At 42.6% G+C, this 26588-nt stretch overlaps 1 protein-coding gene across 1 annotated transcript in view; it reads right to left on the minus strand.

The window, feature by feature from the left end:
• Window positions 1-25630, minus strand: part of katnip (katanin interacting protein) — a 102573-nt gene extending 76943 nt beyond the window's left edge. The window contains exons 1-2 of the mRNA XM_051933799.1: window positions 25457-25630; window positions 25049-25092 (exon numbers count right to left, since the gene is read on the minus strand). Of these exons, the coding sequence (XP_051789759.1) occupies window positions 25049-25092; window positions 25457-25463 (51 nt within the window). The 5' untranslated portion in view covers window positions 25464-25630. The remainder of the gene's footprint in view (window positions 1-25048; window positions 25093-25456) is intronic.
• Between the last annotated feature and the right edge of the window lie 958 nt (window positions 25631-26588).

Genomic DNA, 26588 nt, shown 5'->3' on the forward strand with positions numbered 1-26588 from the left:
CATCAATTGCTCTATTAGAAATATATTTCCTGAGGAAAATGTTGACATGGTCAATATTTATTTTTCCCACTGTAGATCCAATCAAAAATAAAACACAAAATCAACACCTCACAGGTGGTGCAGTGGTAGTGGCTGCTGCTTTCCAGTAAGAAGACTATGGAAGATTGTGGGTTCGCTTTCCGGTTCCTCCCTGTGTGGATAGCGCTTTGAGTACTGAGAAAAGCGCTATATAAATGTAATGAATTATTATTATTAATGAAAAATGAATGAAAAAACAGGCATTAATCATGAATTTGAATGCCAGACAGGGGTGGAGCCCTGCCTGAGACATGACAACCAGGCCTGAAGAGCAAAAATACTAACATAAATAAATGAGAAACACGTGTTTAATAGGTAAATGCTATTTGATTGTGTTTGATTGTGGAGCTTTGGAATAAAATGAGCCATGCTTGAATGGTTACCCTTTAAATGAAATTGGCTCTCAAGCTGTTCTGCTAAGCAACATGGCGCAGTTCAGCCTCTAGTGGTCATCTCTAGACCAAGAGAGCCATCACATTGGATTACCCAAACGCAGAATAAGGTGGTGTTTTAGAATCGGACTTTGCAGGTCCTCCCGTTGCGGCTCACTTCTTTTAACATTTTGATTTCTTCCAATGGGACGTAGTTTACCTCACACAGGTCCTCCAGGCTAGTGCCAGGCTGTGACCGGACTGCAAATCTCCTGCGATGCTCCCACACACCCAGCCTAGGTGGACTCATTCCAGACAAAGAGTGTATGGTGGGGGGGGGGGAGACCCTTTTGTGTACTGACACAGATAACCTGCAGCCGGTGCTGTTAAATCCTCGGGTTTAAAATGTCAAATACGGTCTTTAAAATGCTGGGGCTTCTGTTTTATTGCTGTTTCTGAGGAGGTAAGTGGAATTCTTACTTGCACTTGGCCTCTTTGGTAATACAAGAAAACATATTGGCACAACCACAGGGAGCAAAGGGTAATGGCAAGGGGAACATTTGCAGAATCAGATGATGCCAAAAAGTGGAGTCCACCGGGGGTTAGTGCTGCGGCCGTTGCCCTTTTTAATACACATAAAGACCTGGACAAGAATGACAAGTAGGGCAGGTAATGGAGAATCAGCTAAACTGACAGAAATGGATTTGGGTAACATACAGGCATTGGCCTGACTTGTGGAAGATGAAATTCATTGTATGTAAATGTAACTGCTTACATGAAGGAAGTAAAAATGTTAAGACTTGGATACACAATGGGACGTTTGAAATATGAAAGTACCTCTTAATGAGAAACACCTGGGAGTAACAGTGGACTCATCACTATCAACATCAAGACAGGGTACAGAAGCCTTTAAGGCGGCCAGTTGGATTGGGTTATACATCACAATATGCGGAGTACAAAGTCACGGGAGGTTATGCTTAAGCTGCAATAGTAAGGCCTTACCGGTGTCTCCATATCTATATATATAAAATCCCTATGTGCGTCCAGGTGTCCGTGTGTGGGTGTCTCGTGATGAAGTGCGCATGCGCGGGGCACGGTGCGATGCGCGATATTACTGTCAGAGAAAGTTACAGGCGTTTTACGGAAATACAAACCAGTATTACTGCTGAGAGGAAATTAAAGGTACACAATACAGTGACGCATATTACAGCCACATACAAGCCAGTATTACTGTCAGAGGAGATTAAAAGGCATATTACTGACGCGCATGCCTGTATTACCGCCAGAGAAAATTAAAGGTATATTACGTACGTACAAGCCAGCGGATGTACAAGACGGTATCCTTTAATAAGGGCGCGCACAGGCATCCTTCAAAAAGGGCGCGCACAAAAAGGCGAGCATCAAAAGGGCGACCTCAATTGGGCGCAGCAAATAAAGCCGCGCGTAAATAAAGATCTGCACCTTTGTTGCTCTTCACATATTCCAGAGCCATTTGAACTAAATTATCTACGAACGCCTTTATTCGCCGCGCTCACTTGAGGTTGCCCTTTTGAAGCTCGCCTTTTTATGCGCGCCCTTATTGAATAGAGCCGTACAAGACAGTATTACTGTCACAGAAAATTAAAGACACACAATACACGGCGGCAGCCCACAAAGAACGGTCAGCTCAGCAAGTAAACATCAACAAAAGAAAGGCTGAAAGAAAGAAAAATACAAAAAAGCACTACTGTTCTAGCGCCTGTTATTGTAACGGGCTAAATGACTAGTCTTATATATAATTCGCCAGCCTACTCACTCACTCACTCGCTCACGTCTGTCTGAAGCCGAATGCGCAGTCGCCTTCTGCACAGCTGCCCGAAAAACCTTACAAGACCGACATCACGGCAGGCGGCGGATTTACGGCCACAAAAATTCAAAGAGAAAGGCGACTTCGATTAAAGCTCTAGAGGCCTGAAAGGTGATTTCGACTACAGCTCGAGACCTAATTACGCATTCATTCAATACACCTATATCAGGTTTGTGGTGCTTATACTTATTACTATTCCACTCGTGCCCGTTTCATCTTACGTTGTCGAAACAGGCTCTTTGTCTAGTTATAAATAAAAAAAGACAGAGCAGAGCTACAGAAAGACCAGAGGAGAGCAACTAGGTTGATTAAGGGACCAGTGAGAGACTCACATACACGTATTTACAAGGTGACTATGACTGATAAACAGTTAATCACATAGAAATGTGCATACGACAGATTTTATAAATCTGATATTTTTGGTGTGCACATAATTTCACACTCAAAAGTTTAAAGCCTTATAAATGAGGCCCCTACTCTCCACCACACTACCTGGTCATTTATTTCATGCGTCTATGGTTCACTGCATGAAGAAATACTTTCTAACACTTGTGTCAGATCTGCCCTTAATACGTTTCCAACCGTGTCCCCAATGTTCCTGTTGGAGAGTTTATTTTAAAGTGACAGTTCTCTGGTCTTTTTCTAGTGCTGCTATGTCCTTTTTGTAGCCTGAAGGCCAAAACTGCACCCAGTACTCCAGATAAGGCCTCACCAGTGTGTTAAAAAGCTTGAGCAGAACCTCCTCAGACTTGTACTCCACACGTCAAGGCGCTTTATAACTTGACATTCTGTTAGCCTTCTGAACACTGAACACTGTCTGGAAGTTGATAGTGTTGAGTCCACTACGACTCCTAAAGCCTTCTCACAAGGTGTACTTTTGATTTTCAGACCTCTCCCTATGTATTCAAACCTAACATTTTTACTTTTTGCATGTAATACTTGACATTCATTTGTGTTACATTTAAAATAAATTAAAAATATCTAAATAGATAGATGTGAAAGGCACTATATAATAGATAGAAATTCACATACTCCAGCAGCAGCATACTGATAAAAAACAATGTTAAATTAAAGAGTGACAACAATGCAGGTATAACAGACAATAACTTTGAATAATGTTAATGTTTATCCCCCTCCCCCCCGGGGTGGAATTGAAGAGTCACATAGTGTGGAGGAGGAACGATCTCCTCAGTCTGTCAGTGGAGCAGGACAGTGACAGCAGTCTGTCGCTGAAGCTGCTCTTCTGTCTGGAGATGATACTATTTAGTGGATGCAGTGGATTCTCCATAATTGATAGGAGCCTGCTGAGCGCCCTTCGCTCTGCCACAGATGTTAAACTGTCCAGCTCCATGCCAACAATAGAGCCTGCCTTCCTCACCAGTTTGTCCAGGCATGAGGCATCCCTCTTCTTTATACTGCCTCCCCAGCACACCACCGCGTAGAAGAGGGCGCTCGCCACAACCGTCTGATAGAACATCTGCAGCATCTTATTGCAGATGTTGAAGGACGCCAGCCTTCTAAGGAAGTATAGTCGGCTCTGTCCTTTTTTTACACAGAGCATCAATATTGGCAGTTCAGTCCAGTTTATTATTCAGCTGCACTCCCAGGTATTTATAGGTCTGCACCTATGTCAGGTAGGTAAGGCAGTATAAGACAGACAGACAGACAGACAGATAGACAGATAGATAACTATATAATAGTATCTGAAGATAGCAGACCACCAATGCTCACCATCCAATTTGACCGAACTTCAACAGTTAAACTGTAAAGAAGAGTGGGGGGCAAATATTACTCAATCTAGGTGTGCAAAGCTGATGGAGAAGAATCCTAACAGACTCAAGGCTGTCATTAAAGCAAAAGGTGGGTCAACAAAATGACATTGACATGGGGGGGGGGGTGATCCTTTATTAATCTCAGTGTGTCTTGTTATTTCTTTTTTATCGTTATTGCTTTTTTTATCATTTTTCTGAACTGTAGCTGTAATATCTTTCACTTGGATGTTACAGGTTGCGTTGAGTAAGGAAAGCTCGGAAGAAATATTTGTGTGTGTGTTTTCATTTAAGGCTGTAAAGCAAAAAAATGGGAATATTTTCGAAGGGGGGGATTCTTTTCTATACCCACTGTAACTCCAAGTCATTGAAGGACATTCCAATGCTATCAATCTGGCCACATTCTGAGAGCTTTAACTTGGCAAGCTCTGGGAACTCTTCTATCTGGCCAGCACACCCTGATGATAAATCCATTAAAAATGCATTTTGTAAGACCGCAGGAGGGAAGTGCTCTTGCGCAAATTGTGGCAAAAAGACTTGCCGTCTATGAGAGGTCAGCGGCCAAGCTGCATCATTAGGACGGTTCAGTTACAATAAGCATTATGCGACGATACTGAAGCATTTCTGTGCATTTGGTATGTAGAAATGAATCCTTTTAAAAACGAGATAAATAAAAAAAAAGGAGTGAAACGTATTGCTATGTTAATCTTGTTTGGACTCTGTTTAATATTGAAAAGGAAACACAATAAACGATAACCTCACATTCAAGAGATTTCAGTCAAATCCCAACCACTAGCTGTTCAGTTCTATTGTAACATTCATACTTAATTATTATGACTTTCTTGGCTTACATACAATGGGCATCTACTTAGTGTTATGGAAGAATTACATATTGAAAGTGACATTGTTAAATGGCACGTGTGTTGAATTCTACAAATGATTTACTTAATCTTTAAAAGAGTGCACCCTAGTCAGCCAATTAAACGTCCAAAGAAATCACAGATGATTAGACAGAGCGAAAGACCGATGTGAAAGGTGCTACCGTGGATTCAATGTGGATTGAGAGCTCTTCACTTTCTGCACACTTTACTGTATCGTACATTTCATTTAAATTTCAATTTTTTGCCCATTAATCTGCATTCTGATATCCCATAAATACAAAGTGAAAAAACAGGCTGTCTGAAAGGTTTGCGAATTTATCAAAAATCCTAAACTGCAATCTCTTGTTCATGAGAGTATTCAGGCGCTTTGTTGCGGCACTCCAGATTGTGCTCCGGTGCATCCCCTTTGTTTTGTTTTTCTAACATTTTATTGAATTTATTAAAATCAAACAAACATTCCATACATTGCTTTAATCCTCCTTGAGAGGCGTCCAGAACTTGACTAGAGTCCACCTGCAGCAAAACCAAATCGTCGGGACGCTGTTTGCAAAGGCGCACGTGCACCTGTGTATTCAAGGTCCCATATTTTATATTGTATGTCAGGACAAGAAATACATTTTTGAAGCGGAGGCCTTGACAACTTCTACAAAGAATCTGGACGAGGTACTGGGACAGCTTAGCTATTAGCTAAAAAAAAACAAAAAAAAACGGGCGACAAGGACTGAATGGTCTCCACTCACTTTATTAAACTTCTTATATTCTTATAAGCCATGAAATGAAGCCCACGGGACTCCCAGTGGATCACCACGATGCAAAAATGTTGCGAACTCCCGTTTCCATGCTCAAATCGTGATGTATAAAACCTAAACTTGGTGTAAAGCCACGCACATTTTCACGGTAGCCTCAAACCCTGGCGTACGCAAGTTTGTCTGTTTGGTTTTGCAAACTGGCGGCACCCAGCGTCAAAGCAGTGCTACTGTTCCAGTGTGGTTTCCCTTTCTTTTTTAGATCCACATCCCTGATGCTGCTTTATAAATACACTGAAATTAACCTCATATTGTTTGTTAGTTTAAGGCATCTGATTGTAATTAACCTGTAACAATATAATGGTCCACGGAATGGCCAAACTATTCCGAAATACCATAGCTGCTTTAGTGTTGTTACTCTCGCTGCACCTTCTTCTTTCAGCAGCTCCTGTTAGAGGTTGCCACAGCGGATCATCTTTTTTCATATTACTCTCACTGCACCACTTGGAGTATTTATATCACTGTATCTGAGTGGGGAATCACAGCTCTACAGCAGATGATTGGAAAGAGATTATTGGTATACAGCATCAAGCACACGCTGCCTCAGCCATGTCGTCTATTTGAACTGCTCTTATACGCTTCAGAGCTTTTCCTGTACAGACCTCACGGTTCAGAAACAGTTTAATCCCAAGAACTCTAAACGCACTCAATCAGTCCATCAAGTGCTCCTTGTAGAACTCTTTGTACTTATAAGTACAATCACCTCACTGTAAACTTGCGACACAGTTATAATATTGCACAACCTGAGCCACTTTATAAAGCTCGTATTTATATATGATGACGATATCATTTTTAAGATGAAATGCAGCAAAATGTTTATTATATTATACAGATAAAACTTTAATTGTTAACAATATAAATTATTTAAATGATGTTAAACATGTGAGGACACGGTGCTGCAGTGCTAGCGACGATTTGGCGCCCCGTTCACGGATTGTTCCTGCCTCGCGCTGTACTCTTGCTGGGGCTGGCGCGACACTGGAAGGATAGAAGGTATTTCAATGTTCCTTAAAAGTTTTGAAGAATCGGCGTTCTAAGCTTACAGATGGCTTAACGTCTATTGTGTGGCGATTGGGTATTTGGAGAAAGAAAAGGAAGGACAGGAATTGGGGGTTAATACGTTTGAGAGAGACAATACTGCTGCAATAAATGATTTCATCGAAAGTCACGCATGGCGCAGCAAACATCTTGCGGTTGGAACAATCTCTGGACAGGGTGCCAGCTCGTCACTATCACTGCACCACCGTTTAATAACATGCTTTCATTCCTATCATCATGAAAAATATATCACATATACATCTCAGCATTTTAATTATTCAGAGAACTGTAATATCACAAATGTAATGGATTCTGTGTCTTGTCAGAGGACGAGAAAGCCCGTTTAAGACGCACGTAGTGATTCACACACATAGAACATCAAATACAAAACAAAGCATTTAACGTGCTACTTTAGTTATTTGAGAAACTAGTAAATGAAATGATTTTAAGGTGAAGTTTATGATATTCTACTTTAATGATAAAATAAACTACGTGATTAAAGTGGAAATTTCGAGATTAAAGTTGACATTTCGTGCTTTTTTCCCCCCCCACTGTGTCCCTTTTTTTTTTTTTTCTCTGTTCCCTAATAAGCTTTCATATTACACTCAGAGGGCGGCACGGTGGCACAGTGGGTAGCGCTGCTGCCTCGCAGTTGGGAGACCTGGGTTTGATTCCCGGGTCCTCCCTGCGTGGAGTTTGTATGTTCTCCCCGTGTCTGTGTGGGTTTCCTCCCACAGTCCAAAGACATGCAGGTTAGGTGGATTGACGATTCTACATTGGTCCTAGTGTGTGCTTGGTGTGTGTCCTGCGGTGGGTTGGCACCCTGCCCGGGATTGGTTCCTGCCTTGTGCCCTGTGTTGGCTGGGATTGGCTCCAGCAGACCCCCGTGACCCTGTGTTCGGATTCAGCGGGTTGGAAAATGGATGGATGGATGAATGACACTCAGATGGTGGGCTACGACTTGCTTTTTCACAGCGACTTTGATATCTGACAACTTCTTTTTTATTTTGGGCACTGGGTGACTTTGTGAACTTGAGCTTTCGAGTTTCTCTGACACTCTACGTCACTCGATCAACTTCCTTTTGTTGATTATATCACTGTTTAAACCAACAAACATGTTTTTTCTTGCCTCCACTTGGTATTCGCTGAAATTCTTCTATTTTCCCTCCGTGCTTTTGCCATTGTCTTTTCACAGAACGCTGAGCTTAAGGGCTATTTATATTGATTTGCATATTCAAAGAGGTGTAATTCTGGGAGGAATTTGGGAGTTTCAGCAGGCGCGTGCATGTGCATTACTTTTCACGCTGACCGGGATTTATGGAGCGGAAGAACGTGGAAGTTGGCGAACTCAGATTTATGCATCTGGATTTTTTTGTGTGTACTATTATTTCTGCTTTTGTCCGTACGCCATGTTATAGTGTGAATTCTACGCACGGCATAATGCATGAGGGCACAGGACTCCTAGGCCTTCATGCCAAACTGGTCAAGAAAGGCCCTGGTTAGGATGTTGACTAAGAACCCACTAGTTACTCTAATAGAAATTCAAAATCCTCTGCTGTGAATGGAAAAAGCGGTCACATGGACAACCGTCTCATAAGCACTACACCAATCAGTCGTTCATGGTACGAGTAGCGAGACAGAAGCCACTGTTGAATAAAGGCATTTGACAGCGTTTAAAAGACTCCCGAGACTGAAAATAACAACTTTGGGTACGACTCCAAGTAGCAGGTCTTCCCTACCATGAAGCATGGCATGGTACTGGGATGTTTCTCAGCGGTAGGGAGAGGGACACTGGTCAGAATTGAGCCAAGGATGAAGGCAGCCAAATACAGAGTGGCCCTTAAAGAGAATCTGCTGCAGAGTGCATGTGACCTCAGACTGGAGTCACCTATCAGCACAACAATCATCCAAAGCACACTGTAGTGATGTCAGGATAAATCTCCGAATGGCCCGGCCAAAGCCCAGACACAAACCCATAAAAGCAGGTGTGGACAGACAGAGGTTTTAATGTGAAGACAGGACTCTTGACCAGTGAATGTTTTGGAGAGGCAGATGTTCGAGTCATAAACGTGATCTCACTTGAGTGTATGTCCCAGTTTGTGTACGACTCTGATGTTGCTGGAAATATTTGTTGAACCAAATTATCTAGCAAAAAATACATCTGCTTTGCACACTGTGAGACTGCAACTGGACAACTTCATATATGGTTATGTGACACACGAATAATGTGACATTTTTTTCCCACAGATGTTTTGATAACGTTTGATTGTTCATTGTGGTAACCTGACACAAACAGGCAGAGACACCGGTTTGTGCAACAAAAGCCCCTTTATTTAGGGAAAGGAATCCAGAGCAGTCTCCAAGGACTGATACCCACAGTCATAAATACTATAATAACACTGACCCTTTCTTCCAGAGCCTTGCCGCTCCCCCCTTCCTTCTCCACATCTCATCGCTGAGCTTCATCCACCTCCCTCCTGCCGATTCAGCTGGCTCATTTTAAGGCACACCCGGGGGAGCTCCAGGTGGCTCGTTGAGGAGGTCTGGAATTACTCCTAGGTGTGGCCGAAGCCCAACATAGGGCTCTGCAGCTCCCCCTGGGGGTATTCCTGGAACCCAACTAGGGTACAGCCAACCAATACCACGTCCCATATTGCCCTGTGGGTCTCTGAGGAGCCGTTACACCCCCACGGAGGGCTGCCAAATAGCGGTTTGGTGGAAATAGCTCCCTTCATAAGGCATCGCCACCCTGTCCTTCCATTACAGAGGCATCCCGGTTGGGTAATGGCACCGGCCTCCATTCATCACACCATTAAAAAGTTTTCTCAGCCACCAGTACAAGCCACTTGGGGTGGGTAGCACATAAAAATGTGTACTTTTTAGGGTGGAGTATTCCTTTAAAGAGACTTAATGGAGAGCTTTTAGCATCACAAAGAACATGATGGTCCCATCATAAGCTAGAAGCATATTGGAATTATCAAGAAATAGTTGACAATCAACTCACAGTCCCAACTATCATCTCAATTGCCTCAGTGAAAAAACGACACAATCTGCCCCCATTCGTAAAGTCGTTGCTCAATGTGAGTAAATGGTAGGTAAGGGCAGGCGGCTGATTGAACATCTTTTGTGAAGGAGAAAATCCAAAACTTCAAAATGCAAATTGAGACGCCTACAAAAGGCACTAGCTGTGTCAAATAAAACTGAAAAATGACATAGACATTGCCAATCAGCGTCATAGTGGTCACCTACAATCCATCTTGAAAAGAAAAGAATTGGATCAGCTCATCAGAGTGAATCGAGGTGCGATTTCTAGAGAAATGGCAGGGAAGACTGGACAAGAAATTCAATCACCACAAGCTGCCAAAATGACTCGTCTTTGTCAGACTTTTTTTTGTTCCCCACATGAACCTAGAAACGTATCACCAAGGCAGGAGTGTTTGCAGATCTGTCTACAGCAAAAATAAAGGGAATTATAAGGGATGGTACAAAAATCTCTCTCTATAATTCTTAGTGATTGGCAAAAATGGATATAATGAGGGTATTAGAAATAAACTTGATCCATTAGGCTTAAAAGTCAAGCCAGAGGTAAAGAATTTAGGGGTAATTGTTGACTTTGGCCTAAATTTTAAATCACATATTAATCAGATTACCAGGACAGCATTTTTTCCATTTAAGAAATACAGCAAAAGTCAGACCCCTTATAACTTTACAAGATGCTGAAAAACGAGTTTGGGCTTTTGTTTTTAGTCGACTAGATTACTGTGACGCACTCCTCTCAGGACCACCCAAAAAAGACATAAATCTGTTACAACAAGTGCAGAATGGAGCAGCCAGAATCTTAACTAGGAAAAGAAAATCTGAGCACATCACCCCAGTTTTGATGTCACTACATTGGTTACCCGTGCCATTTAGAAATGACTTTAAAACACTGCTTATGGTTTATAATAATAAATAAGAATATAATATCTCTCTATTATAAGAAAAAATCTTGGAAGGCTTGGAAGGAGACGAGATGTGATTTGACTCTGACTCGGCCACACGAGGACATTCACTTTTTTTCTCCTCCAGCCAACTGTGTGGTCAATTTTGCTGTGTTCTTCGGGTTGTTGGCGTGTTAAAAGGTGAACATTCTGCCCATCTTCAACTTTCTGGAGGAGGGTAGCAGGTTTTCCTCAAGAATTTGACGGGATTTTGCCCCATCCATTTTTCCTTCTACCCTAACGAGAGTCCCAGGCCCCCCCACAACAGGATGCTGCCCCCTCTATGCTTTACTGTAGGTGTGGTGTGTTGTGGATGGTGAGCTGCATTGGTGTACCGTTTGGTATTGAGGCCAAATAGTTCGATTTTGGCCTCATCTGACCATACGACCTTTTTCCACTTGGCATCAGAATCTTCAAGGTGCATTCTGGCAAAGCACAAACGAGCCTTAATGTAGCCTTTCTTGAGAAGTGTGACCCTCCTGAACAAGCCACCATTGTGGAGCGCTTGTCAAATTGTTGTCACATGCACACAATGACCACTCTCTGCCATAAAATCCTGCAACTCCTTCAAAGTGGCCATTGGCCTCTTGGTAGCCTCTCTTACCAGTTTCCTCCCTGCTCTTCCATCCAGTTTGGAGGGACGGCCGGATCCAGGGAGGGTCCTAGTGGTACCAAACACTTGCTACTTCTTTATGATGGACTTTATTGTGCTCCTTGGGATTGATGAAGCCTTTTGAGATTTGTTTGTCTCCATCTCCTGCCTTATGTCTTTCCACAACTCTGTCCCCGAGATCTTGTGAAAGTCGCTTGCCCCCCACAGTCAGTTGTTTGCATTCAGTTGCAATACCAAGGAAGGGAATGAATGCTCCAGGAACAGCTTCACTAATCCCACTCATTACAATTGATCACAGGTGGAAGGAAGCCAGTAGCCGCAATGGAAATGGTGGGCACTGACACCTGTTTGAGTTTTGGGGGGGGGGGGTTTATCCTTTATTAAACCCTGCCCAGGGTTTGTTTCCTGCCTTGCACCCTGTGTTGGCTGGGATTGGCTCCAGCAGACCCTCATGACCCTGTAGTTAGGATATAGTGGGTTGCATAATGGATGGATGGATGGATTTCTTGTTTTTGATTTTTTTTAAATTCTTCTGAACTATAGCTGTGATATCGTCACTTGAATGTTAGACATTGCATTGAGTAAGTAAAGCTGGAAAAAATATTGGTTTGTGTGTTTTCATTTAAGGCTGTAAAGCAAAACAAATGGGACTATATCAAGGGGGGGATTCTTTTCTATACCCTCTGTGTAAAGGATACGTCAATGGTGATCTGCACTCCTGTGATCATTTTGTTTTGGCCGCCTGTATAGCATGTGGGGACAGTGACAGTGGTAAAGTTTCAATACCTTGATCAGCCAGTTTCTCTTATCGTTTTCTAGGAGTGAACACGGCCCCCCTCCGCTCTCATCTGCATCAAAGAAAAGCCATGAGCAGTGATCGGCTTTTTGTTTAATCTGCAGTTAACATGTCAATCGAGTTATTTTTCTGCTTCTTTTGGTCTGGATTCACATGTAAGTATCATTTTTGTAAATTAAAAATGCTGAAATGTTAGCCTAATTTGTATTGCTTATCAAACGATGCTGCTATTCTTATATCAAACACAATTCGTTAAAAATACATTTAATGTCCGTCAGTCAGTCATTTTCTAACCCTCTTAGTCCTGAACAGGATTGTGGGGGATCTGCTGGAGCCTATCCAAGCCAGCACGGGGCACAAGGCAGAAACAAACCCTGGACAGGGTGCCAGTCCATCGCAGGGCGAGCACACACACACACACACACACGCACACACACACACACACACACACACACACACACACACACACACACACAAGGGCCCAATTTAGTGTCACCAATTCACCTAACCTGCATGTCTTTGGGCTGTGGGAGGAACTGGACAACCTGGAGGAAACCCACACAGACACGGGGAGAACATGCAGACTCCACACAGGGCGGACTCGGGATGAAGCCTTTGACTCTTTACTACATTTGGTATGCAAAAGGAAAAGTAAAAAGCCATATGCATCCACACCAAGAAAGGACCTTTCTGTAATCACTTTAAAATCTACAAATGGAGTTAAGAAATCACACTTTGACTTGTGTTTAATACGAGTTCAGTCCTTAACAATAAGAAAATAGGGATACCTCAAAACATTTCACTTCCTGTAGGTGCTAAGCCTAGGAATACTGCATGATATTGAATCACACTAGGGGGCTCTGCCCCCTGCTCGCTTCGCTCGCCAACCCCTGGGCAGGTGCTATGCACTAGCCACTTCGTGCTTCTTTCTGCTTGCGTATGGGGAAGCGGATGTACAATTTAAACATTGTTATTTTCATGGGAATTGTTAAATATGCATAATAGACCTAACTATTTTACATTACAGCGAGTAATTAACCACAGTAAAAAACAGTAAAAGGTAATAAATTGAAAGAAAATTATGTTTCATGTTGCGTTAGAGGTATTCGTTGCATTATACATTTTCGTTCTGTTTGGCTTTGAAATGAACATGCAAATACTTTTTAAACTTACACTTTTACTGTAACACTTCAGTAAAAACAATACAGTGGAACCTTGGTTCACGACCATAATTCGTTCCAAAACTCCGGTCATAAACCGATTTGGTCGTGAACCGAACTAATTTCCCCCATAGGATTGTATGTAAATACAATTAATCCGTTCTTGACCATACGAACTGTATGTAAATATATATATATATTTTTTTAAGTACAAATATAGTTAATTTAACCACAGAATGCACAGCGTAATAGTAAACTAAATGTAAAAACATTGAACAACACTGAGAAAACCATGAACAACAGAGAAAACTAACACTGCAATAGTTCACACTATAGCGCTACCAACCGCTGGATAAAAACACTTTTTTTTAATGAGTTTTAAGCACAGGGGAAAAAATGAACATTTGAAAAAATCTGTAATTTAATAAACCACCACGAAAAGTAACATTGCAACAATACACGCTACAAACCGATCGCTGTAAACAGAAGTGAAAACAAAATCAAGCCCAGTGCATTCTTTAACTGCTTTCTCTACCTTATGAGTCTCTCCCGCTCATGCTACCTGCCTGTGTGTGTGTGTGTCTCTCTCTTGTGTGTGTCACGCTCTCTCTCTCTCTCGCTGCACAGGAAATGTACAGGGAGAGACTGAACACGTACAAACCGAAAGGGAACCTGGCTTGTTCGTATACCGAGTGTGTGGGCATGAACCAAGGCAAAAAAGTCTGCCGAACTTTTTGGTCGTAAACCGATTTGTACGTGTACCGAGGTTCCACTGTATTTGGAATTAACTTTTCATCAATATTGCATTGAATTTTGATTCCGTGTTTGGAGTTACATAGTGAGTGAATATCGTTTCTTTCTCTCTAATAAATAAACCGACTTTTTTGAATGTTTGTCCCTTTGATTTGTTAACTGTCATAGCAAAAGCTCTTCTAACAGGAAACTGTAAACTTTTTAATACGAATGGCATATCAAGATCTCCTTTGGTGTCTCATGTTATCCCCTGAAGATGGACTACATTACCTTTTTCATCACCTGTTAAAATTTTACGTCAGAATTGTTCAACCAACTTTGAATACAACTAATTTTGTCCTATTGCATAGCTGTGACGATGCGGGTTTAGCTCCATGCTCCCATCTTCTATTAGAGAGCCCTTGAACCCGCATCGTCACATTTGGTGGCAGCGGTGGGATGAGCTAGCAGTGGGGACAGAAGAGGAGACAGAGCAGCAAGCGGGATTGGTGCCAGACTTTTGAGGAACCCACGTACCCAAGTCGGCAGAGGACATTTTTTAAAGGACTAAGCTTTTTATGGAAATTTATCTCTTGAGGGTTTTTATTTTTCTTTTAAAGTTCTTATTCTTTTAATGTCCTGTTTAAATGAAGGGGGCTTGGGTTGATTTTATTGTGGGATTATTTGTTTTCGTGCCGTTATTGGTTTTAGTGCAGTGTAGAGTGGCCGAGCTGTGGACCTGGGCTCCAGTTGCACTGGGTTGGCAGTGGCGTGGAGCCTTCCCATGCAACTGGAGTCTTACGGGGGTGGAATGTGGTGTTGTGGGTCCACAGCTCTCCCTGCAAAGGCCAGTTTGTTTTAAGTAAATAATCACCGCGCTCGTGGCGTTGCGAGGGGTGTGGTAGTGTGGCTGAAACAGTTTCCGGGGGGATTCGTGCTGCAGGCGTTTCTCACCTAAGTGCACAGGTGAGGGACGGTCCGCAGCGTAATTGATCCCGGGAACTGTTGATTGCCACAGATGCCACATCCATTATATATAGAGAAGCCCGAGACGGTTAGGAGGAAGAAAGAACGAGGAGAAAAAAAAAAAGAAGGAAACAGAGGTCACAGAAGGAAGCAGGATGGGAGCAAGTGAGAGAAAGCCGGTGAAGGAAAGCGAGAGAGAGCGTCTCGCCTGTTGCAGGGCCCGCATGGGAGAAGCAGGTGAGACGCCAGTTAAAAAGAAGCACCGGGCTTGTCATTTGGTTTGAAAAGGACTGCTTCCAGCACAACGTTTTAACCTCGGTTTTAAAGGATTGTGTTTTTGTATTTTAACCTCCACACATTTGTTTTAACGGATTATTTATTTACTAGTCATTTAGCCCGTTACAATAACGGGCGCTAGAACAGTAGTGCTTAAAAACATTAGTAGGAACAGTCTATATTAAATGGCAAGGGTCTTTGACCTCATTCTTTTTGTTGGTCGTATTTTTCTCTCTTTCAGCCTCTCTTTTGTTGATGTTTATTTGCTGAGCTGACCGTTCTTCGTGGGCTTCCGCCGTGTATTGCGTGTCTTTAATTTTCTGTGACAGTAATACCGTCTTGTACGTCCGTAATATACCTTTAGTTTTCTCTGGCGGTAATACAGGCGTGTGTGTCGGTAATATGCTTTTAATCTCCTCTGACAGTAATACTGGCTTGTATGTGGCTGTAATATGTGTCACTGTATTGTGTACCTTTAATTTCCTCTTGCAGTAATACTGGTTTGTATTTCCGTAAAACGCCTCTAACTTTCTCCGACAGTAATACTGAGCATCGCACCGTGCCCCGCGCATGCACACTTCACCAGAAGACACACACACATGGATACCTGGACGCACACAGGGATTTTATTAAAGAGGAATGGATTTAATGACTTTTGAATGCACTGCTGCACTTTATTTGAACACTCATTGTTTTGATTTATTGTAATAAAAGCACTTTTGAACCATCCCCTTGCTCCATTGTTATTGTCTCACTGTCTAGCTCATCGGTAACATTACCGACAGTGTTGGGTTCAAGGGCTCCCTAACAGTAGATGGGAGCACGAAGCTGAACCCGCATCGTCACAATAGCCCATCACTCAGACAATAAATTACACAATAGCATTATGATACATCCTTCTATCAATAGTAATTCAGCCGATGGAAGACCGGACGGTGTTAACGGTTATAGATATTCTTCGTGATATTGTAAGTTGATGTTTTCATCTTCCACACCATCACCACCAACTGTTTCAGCAGAGTCTATTGATACACATTTAACCAATTTGCCGTGTTACCGATGGGACAATTTTTGCATTAATCTGTTTAACTTCATCGTTTCTCGGTGCCAGGAGTGCCCGTGTACTCCTCATTTCTTCTGTTGATAACTCTTCAGGATGAAATTCTTCAATAGGATTTGAACATAATACGTCTTCTTTAATTGGGAACTTAAAGTGAGGAAAATGTAAAAATTTATAAGAGCTGAGAGCACAGGAACAGTCTCTGACGAAAGCATTCACACCAATGAGAGGGGAGATGACCATGTGCGTGGTTGAAAAATGGTTGAGAGGAGGGCAGGACTTTTAAAAATCTCTTGGCAATAGTCTCGTCTCAAGATTTTCTTTTATAATAGAGAGAAATAAGTGGATAGGACTGGCAAGCTTTGTTGGGCTGAATGGCCTGTTCTTGTCTAGATTGTCCTAATGTTCTAATTCCAGAGTGTAAAGAATAATTGATACAAGTGACCCAAGTGAACATCAGTATTATTATTATTATTATTATTACTACCTTAACCCAACTAAAAATGTGTTAAGCCCTAAACATTGCAGCTCACAAGTAATTATCATCCAGCATGAAGAAACCTGAGCCATTGTGTATATAACTGGACAGATAAGACGGCAGTACAGAAATGTGAAAGGGAAGGCATGAGTGTCAATTCCTCTAGCATCTGTCATTTTCTATTATTTATGTACGGTTTTAGATTTTTAAAATTGGGGGTCACATTGCATCATTCGTCAGAGTTCAAATCCTGGCACTTTCTATAGATGCCATGTAGGCATGGGTGTAACGAGCGAGTACAGTGAAACTGACACCTGCTTCAAGGAATTAAAGAGACACCATGACACCTCACACCTCAATAAATTGTCTGCAAAAGTAGGTCAAAGAAATATTCAGCGACCGCAGGCAGCAAGCCAGCCCTCATATCAAATACCAGTGTATAAAAGGCTGGTGTCGGGTCATGCGTGTCATGGACTCCACGTGTTCCTCTCGTTCGCACGAGAAGCCAGCCAGGTATGATGCAGAGTGAATCCTTTGAAAATAAATGAGTGAAGGCCGGTGGTCACCCCAGACCTGCCAAACTTGGATTAAACCTTTAAAATATGTGCACGTGGCAACTGATTAGATAGATAGATAGATAGATAGATAGATAGATAGATAGATAGATAGATAGATAGATAGATAGAAATGAAAGGCACTATATGATAGATTGATATGTGAAAGGCACTATATAATAGACATATCTTTATTTTCATTGTCCCTTTTACAAAGGAACAACAAAACTGAAGGTGCAGTTGACTCAGTGTGAGGCATAAGAGTTAAAAAGACAAGAAGAGAGAAAATAACAAACCGAATAGTAATAAAAGTACTTTACAAAATATACGAATTGCACTGGTTGACTTAAGGTCCTTATTGCACATTGGGAGAATGATATGGAGTTTTATTCCGAGTTCAGGGCTGTGATTGCTTTTGGTATAAAAGCTGTTTTTAAGGCGGTTTCTCCTGGTTTTCATTGCTCCGTATCTCTTGCCCAATGCCAAAAGCTGGAAGAGGCAATGACCGGGATGTGATGAATCCTGTGAAATGTCTATTGTTTTTTTGCAGCATCAGGAGGTGTAGATTTGTTCCACAGTGGGGAGGATACAACCAATTGTTCCCTCCGCTGTCCTGACAACACTGTGGAGCGTTTTCCTATCTGCCGTACCACACACACAGTCCGTACGTGAGCACACTCTCGATGGAACAGTGATGATAAAAGGCAAGGAGCAGATTTTTGGGGAGATGGTTCTTTCTGAGGATTCTCAGTCTCTGCTGTGCCTTATTCAGCAGCTCCTTGGTGTTGGTGCTCCAGGTCAGGTCATCCTCCAACTCAATGCCCAGAAACCTGAACACCGGGACCCTCTCCACACAGACCCCCGTGCCAATGATGAGTGGCTGGATGTCAGTTTTGTTTTTTCTAAAGTCAATAACAAGCTCCTTTGTTTTTGTGGTGCTGAGGAGCAGGTTATTGACTCTGCACCACTCTGACAGCTGCTCCACCTTGTCCCTGTATGCCAGCTCACCCTCCTTGCCCAAGATGAGTTCGACCACCATCGTGTCATCCGTGAACTTTCTGATCTTGTTGCTATGGTGAGTGAGGACACAGGCATATCTGTAGAGGAGTGGGCCGAGCACACAACCCTGCGGCGTCCCGGTGTTGAGGCTGAGAGCAGCGGAGTTGTGGGGACTCAGCCTGACCCTCTGGGAGCGGCCAGACAGGAAGTCCAGTATCCAACTGCAGGTGAGTGATGGAAGTCCCAGATCTGCCAGTATGGACACCAGTCATTGTGGGAGGATGGTGTTAAACGCCGAGCTGAAGTCCACAAAGAGCAGTGTGGCGTAACTCCCATGCTGCTCCAGGTGGGTCAGGGCAGCATGAAGGGCTGTGGCCACAGCGTCCTCCGTGGATCTCTTTGCTTTGTAAGCAAATTGAAATGGGTCCAGGTCTGCTGGCAGGCAGGCGATGATACGACTCCGCACCAGTTTCTCAAAGCACTTCATGATGACAGATGTGAGTGCCACTGGGCGGAAATCATTCAGACTTCCAGATGACCCGGAATTACTTCCACTGGGTAGTGGGCCCTGGCATCTGAAGTACTCCCGGGTCCTCAATAAAAGGGACTGCACTCCCTTATCCAGGCAAGTCGGAGCAGCGAGGACGGAGAGCAAGACTCAACTGGAGGAGGGCAGTGGGGTGGTGAGAGGAGAGGTATTGTGGAAGAGAGAGATAACTTTGGGCCTGGTAACTTTTGGAGGTTTTCTGGTCAGTAAACCATCCTTTATTTGAACCCGGGACTGCCTTTGTGTGATTGTGTTGGGGTTTGGGGCTCGCAGGTGCCCGGTTCCATCACAATGTTTTTATATCAACTTTCTCTCTTTACTTCTTCCAGAAGCTTTCAGCCATAAATACCCATCAGCCACAGACAAAATCAGATGTGTTTACATTAGAGATGGAAAAATGATACCAAATTGTCGAAACTTGTGTCAGTCAATCTGAAGCGTAGCGAGTCGAATCAAGGTGTCGGAGCTTGTGTCAAAACAGCGATGTCACATGACCTGTGACGTTTGAAACTTTGAACGTCATCGGTGCTTCACAATTTACTTTATTGGTTTGACGGCTTTGGCGCTACATGAACACGTAGCGTATATAAAAATGCAGCATTCTCGTTCTACAATGTTGGGCTGTGAGGCCAGATTTGGCCAGAGCTTTGGTGACAGATGGCGTCTAACAGCAGAAAACGATGTTCAAAAGTTAAATGGTATAAAAAGGACAAGGACCTTAGCAGAATAAAATGATCACAGACTTTTCTGACCTTTTACTGGTGACATGAGACTGAAACAGTGAATGCTGCTTCACGTGCGCTCCTGGGAATTTGCCTTGACCTACCTTAACCACCAGATGTCGCTGTTCATTTTGGGGCTGAGGCTTCAAAGCATCAAATTTTTTTCCGGTACAAATAGAAAGAAAGCCTCAAAGCTTCACGAGGCTTCATTTTCCCCCATCACTACTTTACATGTTCTAGAACTCTGCGATAGCCATGTGGTGTGCTTGGTCTGTAAACAGGACCCCAAGAGAAGCACACGGAATCAACAAGCTGATTAAGAAGGCCGGCTTGGTTATGGGACGCTCTCTGGACCCGTCTGAGGTGGCAGTGGAAGAGAGAATGAAGACCAAATGGATGGCTAGTATGAACAACGCTACACATTCTTTCTCTCTCTCTTTGACACACCAGCATGAAGGACTTTGAGCCAACAAATTACTCATCAGAAGTGGGTCAAGAAATGCTACCAGGGTTTCTTCATACCTACATCAACATGCCATGATGATGCCTTGCTGTGACTGCACTATAAAATTTAGACAAGTCTGAGCTTTGTAATTCTTGAAGGGGTAGTTGGTTACATTAATTGAGCTCCTGTCAAAAGCTACATTTCCCCTTTAGGACAAATAAAGTGTCATCTATCTATCGATCAAGTGATCAATCTGTGAAATTTCAGAGAAATAGAAAATGTGATTTGTCATTCCATTGCTCATTATTTCATCATGCACAGTCTATGAGTGCCAGGTTTATTAAGTGTAAATGAAACTTTTCACTCTGCAAATTCACAAAGAAAAGCTTAGAAATGAGGCAACTGAAAATGATGCAAAGCAGGCCTCCACTGCCAACCAAAACTGATTATCAATAAAGAAAAGTAGTTGCACAACAATATACAATTATACAAACGTTGCAAATCTACTCAAGAGACAGTGTAGCATTCCTCCTTTCCGAAGCTGACAAGTTGGGCCATGAGGAAGCCTTTATTTGCCCGCTGCCTCCTCCTATGCTGGCAGTCAGGCCACTCGCTATCTTAGGCCCTCCATGCACATCCCAGTGTCTGATAAGGAGCGAGAGTGACTTGCGTGGTGTGCAGGCGTGTGATTAATGAGCACAAAAATAAGTAGGGCAGCAAAAGTCACATATGTCTTTAGATGAAGCAGGCCAACAAATAGGTCGAGTTAAACAATAAAAATAAAAAGATGCATAAAAAAAGGATGACTGGCCATTCATGAGAGCAGATTATTGGCTGCCAGCTGTTTATTATGAAAGTTTTTATAATCTACAGTAATGATCTCCATCCATCTATCATCGAACCTGCTATATCCTAACTACAGGGTCACGGGGGTCTGCTGAAGCCAATACAGGGCGCAAAGCAGGAAACAAACCCCGGGCAGGGCGCCAGCCCACCACAGGGCACAGCAATGATCTTCAGAGCCTTATTTACACTCGTGTGCATATACAGTGCATCCAGAAAGTATTCACAGCGCATCACTTTTTCAACCTTTTGTTATGTAATGGTCTTATTCCAAAATGGATTAAATTCATTTTTGTCCTCAGAATTCTGCACACAACACCCCATAATGACAACGTGAAAAAAAGTTTACTTGAGATTTTTGCAAATTTATTAAAAATAAAAAAACTGAGAAATCCCATGTCCATAAGTATTCACAGCCTTTGCTCAATACTTTGTCGATGCACCTTTGGCAGCAATTCCAGCCTCAAGTCTTGTTGAATATGATGCCACAAGCTTGGCACACCTATCCTTGGCCAGTTTCGCCCATTGCTCTTTGCAGCACCTCTCAAGCTCCATCAGGTTGGATGGGAAGCGTCGGTGCACAGCCATTTTAAGATCTCTCCAGAGATGTTCAATCGGATTCAAGTCTGGGCTCTGGCTGGGCCACTCAAGGACATTCACAGAGTTGTCCTGAAGCCACTCCTTTGATATCTTGGCTGTGTGCTTAGGGTCGTTGTCCTGCTGAAAGATGAACTGTCGCCCCAGTCTGAGGTCAAGAGCGCTCTGGAGCAGGTTTTCATCCAGGATGTCTCTGTACATTGCTGCAGTCATCTTTCCTTTTATCCTGACTAGTCTCCCAGTTCCCCACAGCATGATGCTGCCACCACCATACTTCACTGTAGGGATGGTATTGGTCTGGTGATGAGCGGTGCCTGGTTTCCTCCAAACGTGACGCCTGGCATTCACACCAAAGAGTTCAATCTTTGTCTCATCAGACCAGAGAATTTTCTTTCTCATGGTCTGAGAGTCCTTCAGGTGCCTTTTGGAAAACTCCAGGTGGGCTGCCATGTGCCTTTTACTAAGGAGTGGCTTCCGTCTGGCCACTCTACCATACAGGCCTGATTGGTGGATTGCTGCAGAGATGGTTGTCCTTCTGGAAGGTTCTCCTCTCTCCACAGAGGACCTCTGGAGCTCTGACAGAGTGACCATCGGGTTCTTGGTCACCTCCCTAAGGCCCTTCTCCCCCGATCGCTCAGTTTAGATGGCCGGCCAGCTCTACGAAGAGTCCTGGTGGTTTCAAACTTCTTCCACTTACGGATGATGGAGGCCACTGTGCTCATTGGGACCTTCAAAGCAGCAGAAATTTTTCTGTAACCTTCCCCAGATTTGTGCCTCGAGACAATCCTGTCTCGGAGGTCTACAGACAATTCCTTTGACTTCATGCTTGGTTTGTGCTCTGACATGAACTGTCAACTGTGGGACCTTCTATAGACAGGTGTGTGCCTTTCCAAATCAGGTCCAGTCAACTGAATTTACCACAGGTGGACTCCAATGAAGCTGCAGAAACATCTCAAGGATGATCAGGGGACAGGATGCACCTGAGCTCAATTTCGAGCTTCACGGCAAAGGCTGTGAATACTTAGGTACATGTGCTTTCTCAATTGTTTTATTTTTAATAAATTTGCAAAAACCTCAAGTAAACTTTTTTTCACGTTGTCATTATGGGGTGTTGTGTGTAGAATTCTGAGGAAAAAAATGAATTTAATCCATTTTGGAATAAGGCTGTAACATAACAAAATGTGGAAAAAGTGATGCGCTGTGAATACTTTCCGGACGCACTGTATGTAGAGATACATATTTTAGTTAGCAATTAATTCCACCAAGAAAATAAAATTCAAACAGCTGAGAACCTTATTTACACTTGTATTCACATTTGTAAAGAAGCACACTAGTTATTAAATTTGTTTTATTTGTTTTAAATTTGGCCAAGAAAATAATAAAAGTCAAACAGATGACAATCAAACATACATAATCCTGCAGTTGCTATTTTACTGAACTTTATTCAGATTTGAAAATAAATGCTAAGGGATATACTGTAAGTCAATAGGTGTTGTTGGAAGTGGTGACAGTGGCCTTAAGGTATCAGTGCTGGGGTTGCCCCTTTTTTAATTTTCATAAATAATCTGGAAAAATATGTAACTATCAAGCTGGGTAACTTTGAAAATGACACTATGAAGACTAAATGGATGGCCAGTATGAACAACGCTACACATTCACTCTCTGACACACCAGCATGGAGGACTTTGAGCCAACACATCAGAAGTCTGTCAAGAAATGCTACCAGGGTTTTTCCATACCTACATCAATATGCCATGATGGGGCCGCACTGTGACTGCTCTATAATATTTAGCCAAGTCTGAGCTTTGTAATTCTTGAAGGGGTAGATGGTGCTGTTGGTTACATTAATTGAGCTTCTGTTAAAAGCTACATTTCCCCTTTAGGACAAATAAAGTGTCATCTATCTATCGATCGATCGGTGAAATTTCAGAGAAATAGAAAATGATTTGTCATTCAATTGCTCATTATTACATCATGCACCGCCTATGAGTGCCAGGTTTATTAAGTGTAAATGAAATTTTTCACACTGCAAATTCACAAAGCTTAGAAACGAGGCAACTTAGAGGAGAACAAGTAAAAATGACACTAAAGTAAGTGGAATATCAGGTACAACAGAGTCAGCAGGGCCAGCATTACTGAAGGACCCGGACAGAAGTCACACTCACTCTAAGCAGGCATGCGGCAGATGAAATTTAAAGGAAATACAGTGCTGTAAACTTAAGAGATTTCGCACATAGGAAGCAAAAATCTTAAATTTAGATTAAACAATGGAGCCTCTAAGACTTGAAATTGCAAAACATAAGTAGGATGTTGCAGTTATATCAGGCTATCATTTCATTAGATACAGAACAGACGCCTGAAGACGGATAGGATGTTGGGTTATACAGCAACCACAATGTATTAAGTGTCATCGTAGTAGTAGTAGTGTCATGTATTAAGTACAAGTCAGGGGAAGATGTTTGTGGCATTGCCCACCCACAATATTCTCTGCGGTGCTGAACAAAACACAATAGAGCAACCCGAGGAGTTGAATTTTTTTTTTTGGTCTATATAGGCAAAGGTTAGGAGGAGGAGAGACACAAATGTGTTCAGACCTATGAAGGAAATCGGAACCCTGGATGAGCAGAACAAAGTTGAGGGGAAATTTTGTAAATACCTTAGAAACTACATAATTTATATATACACACACACACACACACTATATAATATTATATAATTTATATAATATAGCACAATGTGCAGCGTACAAGCCAAAGGAAAATATGGTGAGGCCTCACTTGGAGTACTGCATGCAGTTTTGGTCTCCAGACAGAAAGAAAAAAAAGAAACATCAGCACTCGAGAAAAGTCCAGAGACGAGTGACTAGGCCAATTTCTGGACTGCACTGTATAGCTGAACCTTTTCAGTTTAAGCAAATGGAGATTAAGGGGTGACAGGACAGACGTGTTTAGACAGATTCTTTATTAATCCCAAGGGGAAATTCACAAAGTATTTAAAAGTATCAAAAAAGAATTCGTACATTCCATTCAAACTGTTACTTTAAAAACGAGTTCAACAAGAACACGGGTGCACAGTTAGAAACGTAAGGATAAGTTTCGCACAATTGCTTGGAATAAAGGATCTCGTAGTGTGGTAGACAGTAAGGACATTCAAACGTCAAACTGATGTTATTTTGCGCCTGCTGGTGAAGATGGTTTAATACGTGCCAAGATGTCTTTCAACTGCCAGCACAATGACAAGTGACGCTGCTACGTGAACACAACACGCTGCGTACACAACCCAGGTATATTAAGCAAGTGAGTAGCTCAATGACGGTTTTAAAACTAGCATAATGTCTCCGACAAACCCTGGAAGAGCACAAAAATATTTTTGAGCCATCAATGAACGATCTTCAACAGAATATCCAAAATAACAGCAAGCAAAACTATCGAGAGGTTTGTAGCCCACTTCTCTAAACCCAAGTCAAGACCCCTTATATTAATAAAGGTCACCTCGTCTTTCTCCTGGGGGCTGCGCCTTCCTCTTGGGGTGATGCCTGCAAGAAAATGAAAGACAATTTGAGAAATGGGAGTCTGCTACCCGGTGTTTCGTTAGCCCCGCTTTCAAGTTATTTCCAAGTGCCTTTCTTTCCACACGCGTACTACGCGTTCAGTTTAACGAATTAATCACGCCTCGCACGACAGTGTTCAGTCAGCTCCGCGAATTGACAGTTTGTGAAAGGCTATTACTGTAATTAACTGAGCCCGAGGCTGTGTGCGCAGCCGAGGCCGGGGAGCTTCACATAGAAACTAGAGCCGTGAAGAGGGCTTCTAGAGGCAGAGGCCACATCTGAGAAGCCCGACAGGTTCGAGATAAACAGCCGGTTCAGCACATAAAAGTCGTTAAAATTGATTACTTACAGTCCATGTCATTGCGGAACCTCGTCGTGACTGACTTATTTCATAGGAAACCCCGTTGTCACCGAGTACCCGTTACAAGAAGCTCCACTGGCTGCATAAAACTGCTGTCACTCAACGTAACTCAGCGGCACAAGTAGGCAGTGCGTCGAGAACCTAGCAACAATCAGCAACACACAATGTCCCGCCCACTTCCGCCGAGCATTTTCCGGTGAGCTGCGCGCGGTTTACAGGGCGCCGAAGAGTTACTTCCTGTCTTGTGCGTGTCAGAATAAAAGCTGAAAAGAGACAGGCAGGTGCGATAGAATACGACAGTCATTTGTTCGGATTGATGCTTTCAGTCCGCAGTGGAGGGGCACTAGTCCTTCACATGTCATGTATTAATGCCAATATGTACCAGAAAAGTATTACCCATCAATTTACATAACAGAGCAGCGAAAGGCAACCTTTTTCGAGTTGCGGCGCACTAAGTCCAAAAATTTTCTTTCGCGGCGCACCTGAGGGACTGCCCATAAATAAAGTCGTGACGACACAATCTATGGACGATCGCTAATAAAAACAGTTAATTTTACAAGTTTGAAAGACATTTTATTAATAAAGGAATCAAAGGATAAATCTTATTTTAATGTGAACGTTGAGATTGTTTTACAGCACATATGAGATTAATGCGAGGATCAATTTTCGAAAGACAGACGCGCATTTCCTTGTCGATCATTTGAAGTCTCTCGCGTTTCTTAGACTTCATTTCCGTAAGTGTTGAAAAACCTTGCTCACAGAGATAAGAGCTTCCAAAAGTTCAAAAACACTAGCAATTTTATATATTTTACAAAAGTTTTCGTGGCGCCCCTAGAAAATTCCGCGGCGCACCGGTTGCCCGACAGTGACATACAGGTGCTGGTCATAAAATTAGAATATCATGACAAAGTTGATTTATTTCAGTAATTCCATTCAAAAAGTGAAACTTGTATATTAGATTCATTCATTACACACAGACTGATGTATTTCAAATGTTTATTTCTTTTAATGTTGATGATTATAACTGACAACTAATGAAAGTCCCAAATTCAGTGTCTCGGAAAATTAGAATATCAATTAAGACCAATGCAAAAAAAGGATTTTTAGAAATGTTGGTGTT

This window comes from Erpetoichthys calabaricus, chromosome 11, assembly GCF_900747795.2.
Source record: "Erpetoichthys calabaricus chromosome 11, fErpCal1.3, whole genome shotgun sequence".
Classification (NCBI taxonomy): domain Eukaryota; kingdom Metazoa; phylum Chordata; class Cladistia; order Polypteriformes; family Polypteridae; genus Erpetoichthys; species Erpetoichthys calabaricus.